At 55.8% G+C, this 3,808-nt stretch overlaps 1 protein-coding gene across 1 annotated transcript; it reads left to right on the forward strand.

Annotated features, from left to right (window-relative positions):
* Positions 1–870: 870 nt before the first annotated feature.
* Positions 871–2,783, forward strand: LOC114034262 (homeobox protein HMX3-like). Its single transcript, XM_027849860.1, has 2 exons — positions 871–1,306; positions 2,140–2,783. The coding sequence occupies exons 1-2, from the start codon at positions 871–873 to the stop codon at positions 2,781–2,783; spliced, it is 1,080 nt and encodes a 359-aa protein (XP_027705661.1).
* Positions 2,784–3,808: the final 1,025 nt, after the last annotated feature.

Consider the following 3,808-nt stretch of genomic DNA (forward strand, 5'->3'; position numbering starts at 1 on the left):
GATCTGACCCAGGCCTCTCCCCACCTCTTCTCCCCTCCCCTAGGCCAGGCAGTAGCGAGCAAGTTCCCCCGAGCTGCAGGGGGAAAACTTCTCGGGGCAGCTGGGCAGCCGCTGCAGCCGGTGGGCGCTCCCGCCCGGGGCGCCACAGGCTCCGAGAGAGGTTCGTTTCTTGCTCTTGGAGTGGTGCTTTAGCGAGAGCCAATATCCTTTTGTGCTAATAGCCCAGTCCTCATTTGCTGCCTAATTGGACTATATAAAGCCAATAACAGGGGAGCTCTTAAAGCCCGAAGCCAAAGCGCCAAAATCTAAGGCAAGGAGAGAGGGGGCGGCGGCAGTGGCGGCTGCGGGGCCAGGGTTTGGCTGCGCCTTCTCTTGCCTAATCCCATTTGCCATTGTACGTGCCCAATCGCCGTATACTCTCCGCATTTAACTTGGATGACATTTTGATTTCATCATTAGCATCCGGCGCCGGATTGACGCAGCCCCAAGCCGGGGACTCGTCCAGCCGCCTCCTCCCCGTGAGCAGCAGCCGCCGCCAAGCCTCCTCAGTCCCTGTATCCCGTCTGCTGTCCCACGGCCAGAGCTGTACCCCACCCCCTCCCGCCCAGCATTCCCCCCCCCTACCACCACCTTCCCCCACTCTCCTGCTCTCCCATCCCTTCCTCCTCCCCCCCACCCCATGCAAGCCCGCCCCAGTAGCTCTCTAGCTGGGTGCCCACATCCCTACCCCGCCCTTCAGACGCTGGATTTGCGCCTGGTGCTGCTCTTACTTTGCGCCGCCTCGTAGTTGAGTTGTGTTTATGATCTGAGTTGCCGCTCGTCCGCCCGCCCGCCTGCCCGGTGTAGCGGGGACCAGGAGGAAAGTGGAGGATGCCGGAGCCGGGACAAGAGCCCTGCAGCAACACTAGCACCCAACCTCCTCAGCCGCCGCCGCCCCCCCCCCCCCCGCCCCCCCCCCCGCCCCCCCCTCCACCGCCACCGCCACCGCCCAAGGACTCCCCGTTCTCCATCAAGAACCTACTCAATGGAGACCACCACCGGGCACCCCCAAAGCAGCAGCAGCCCCCAAGGACGCTCTTCGCCCCGGCCTCGGCCGCCGCAGCTGCTGCGGCCGCGGCTGCTGCCAAAGGGGCCTTGGAAGGCGCCGCCGGCTTTGCGCTCTCGCAGGTGGGCGATTTGGCTTTCCCCCGCTTTGAGATCCCGGCGCAGAGATTTACGCTACCGGCGCACTATCTGGAGAGGTCTCCAGCCTGGTGGTACCCCTACACCCTGACCCCCGCGGGGGGACATCTACCCAGGCCAGAAGGTACCTATGATTGATTTCCTTTTCTCTTTTCCAAAACTCTTCACTCCCGCCTTACCTTTTTTCCTTTCTCCTTTTTACTCTTTCAGTTTCTTTTCTCTCTGCCTACTTTTGCCCCTACTTGTAACTTGGCCCATTCCATCGCACACTCTTTCAATCCCTTTTTGACCCTATTTCTGGATTTCTTCTTCCCTATTCCTCTTCTCCTTGCTCCCCGCTCACTTGGTTCAAGCGTTCGTCGGCTCGTGTTGCTATGTTTCTTGATACTAATCCCACTTGGGAAGAAAAGAAATAGAGTGAGCTCACTGAGTGAAAGCTCTACCCTGTAAAAACTGGCCCTGGTGTAAGGGGGGGATGGGCAGTATTAGAGGGTCGAGGGGGACTAGAGAGGATGGGGAATTCGAACTGGAAAGAGAAAGCGGTTATTTACAAGTTCTGTCCAACAGATTCAGGGGAAATCTTTCCCTTGGCCCCTAGCGACAGGGGAAAGCACGAGAGAGAGCCTAAGGCGATGGCGGCTTTGTCACCATCCGATTCCTCTCTTCTTGGGACTTCGTGAGGACCCCGGGACACAGAGATCTAGCGTCCTCCTCTTCCCTGGGGAGGGAGAAAGACTCTAGGGAACAGGGAAAGCAAGCCTTGCTGTGAGGAACGTCGTTGGTCCTGAAGTCTACAAAGCAGTGGTGGAGTGAGCTTAGGGGGCACAGGAGGGCAGCGGGGCCGGCGGCTTGTCTTGTGCGGCCTAACTAAAGAGGCGACATCTCTGTGTGTGTGCGTATGTGTGTGCGTATGTGTTCGTATGTGCGCACGTTTGGGTGTCTTTTCTCTCCCTACAGCGGCCGAGAAATCCCTCCTGCGAGACTCGTCTCCTGCTTCGGGCACAGACAGAGACTCCCCCGAGCCGCTACTCAAGCCGGACCCGGACAAGGAGCTGGACTCCAAGAGCCCGGACGAGATCATCCTAGAGGAGAGTGACTCGGAGGAAGGCAAGAAGGACGACGCGTCTTCTGGGGCCGGCGCCGGGGCAGCCGGGCAGGGTGGCGAGGACTGGAAGAAACGAGCTGACAGCCCGGAGAAAAAACCTTGCCGGAAGAAGAAGACGCGCACGGTCTTCTCCCGGAGCCAGGTCTTCCAGCTGGAGTCCACGTTCGACATGAAGCGCTACCTGAGTAGCTCCGAGCGTGCCGGCCTGGCCGCCTCCCTGCACCTCACAGAGACCCAGGTGAAGATCTGGTTTCAGAACCGCCGGAACAAGTGGAAGCGGCAGCTGGCGGCCGAGCTGGAGGCGGCCAACTTGAGCCACGCAGCCGCGCAGCGCATCGTGCGGGTGCCCATCCTCTACCACGAGAACTCAGCTGCCGAGGGCTCCGGCGCGGCTGGGGCCCCAGTGCCAGTCAGCCAGCCGCTCCTCACCTTCCCCCACCCGGTGTACTACTCTCACCCAGTCGTCACATCGGTGCCATTGCTGCGGCCGGTCTGAAGGTGGGGTAGGGGAGGGGGGCGCTGGGGACCCTCCCCTACCTCCCACCCCGGGACTGGACGCGTGCGTGCTTGTGCAGGGGTGTGTGTCGACTGGTGGGAAGTGAAGTAGGACTGACCCTCCCGGCTCCACAGCTCGGAGGGATCAGGATCGGCTTCAAGAACCGGAGAGCAGGGGTCAGTGTCCCCTTCCCCCCCCTCCCCTCTCCCCCAAAGGTAACATTTTTGTATGTATTCTCAATGCATTTCCGTGCATTTCACCCTCACTAGATTGGAGGCTGTCTTGACTCTTGTCGGCTTTTCTTTTGGTTATAAGAAAGGTAGAAAAGCAGACCCTGACTCAAATTTTTTCCGTCCAAGTTTCTAACATGCCACTTCCAACTCCCTGCCCTAAATGTGCTGAACTCTAGCTTTTGGTTTTATTTTTAAATAGAGGAAACAAGAAAGCAAGAGTTTGGGGGAAGAGAGAGAAAGATCCCTCTAGTTCCCTCTGCTTTTCGATCATTATTTTCCCAAATATCCTGAGGAAGGGAATTAGCATTGCAATGCTTTTAGTTATTGGGTTTTGTTTCTGCCCCCAACCATTTACTTTTCCTCCTCTTTTAGTTATCTGTTAGTCCATTTAAAAGAAACCAATGACAAGCTGTTTCTCTCCACCCCACCTCTCTACCAATTTACCTGTTTAGGGACTGGAAAATTCGCTAACGAAGTGTAAAAGGAGAAAAGAAAACCAAAAGAAAAGCCCTAAACCGAAAATGAAAACAATTCCATATTCTAACCTGGTTTGAGTGATATTATTTATTGGTAACCTATTATTTAGGGAGTAACCTTCCTTTGTAAATTATTCTTACTATTATTATTTCTACAACCTTTTTTTTCTTTGTAATTTAATTGTTGTACTTTGACCTGTGCAATATTGTACGAAATTTTCTGAGAGCACTGCGGCTTCCTCCAGGGAAGGAAAGGAACATTTTCATTGTAAAATTGTGATCATTCGAGTAGTAAAATAAATAAAGTAGTGGGGGA

The sequence above is a fragment of the Vombatus ursinus genome, unplaced genomic scaffold, assembly GCF_900497805.2.
Source record: "Vombatus ursinus unplaced genomic scaffold, bare-nosed wombat genome assembly UNPS02008873.1, whole genome shotgun sequence".
NCBI lineage: Eukaryota > Metazoa > Chordata > Mammalia > Diprotodontia > Vombatidae > Vombatus > Vombatus ursinus.

Coding starts and splice junctions, on each gene's coding strand:
- LOC114034262 (XM_027849860.1), top strand. CDS start 871: ATGCCGGAGCCGGGACAAGAGCCCTGCAGCAACACTAGCACCCAACCT. Junction 1,307..2,139: donor ACATCTACCCAGGCCAGAAG/GTACCTATGATT, acceptor CTCTCCCTACAG/CGGCCGAGAAATCCCTCCTG.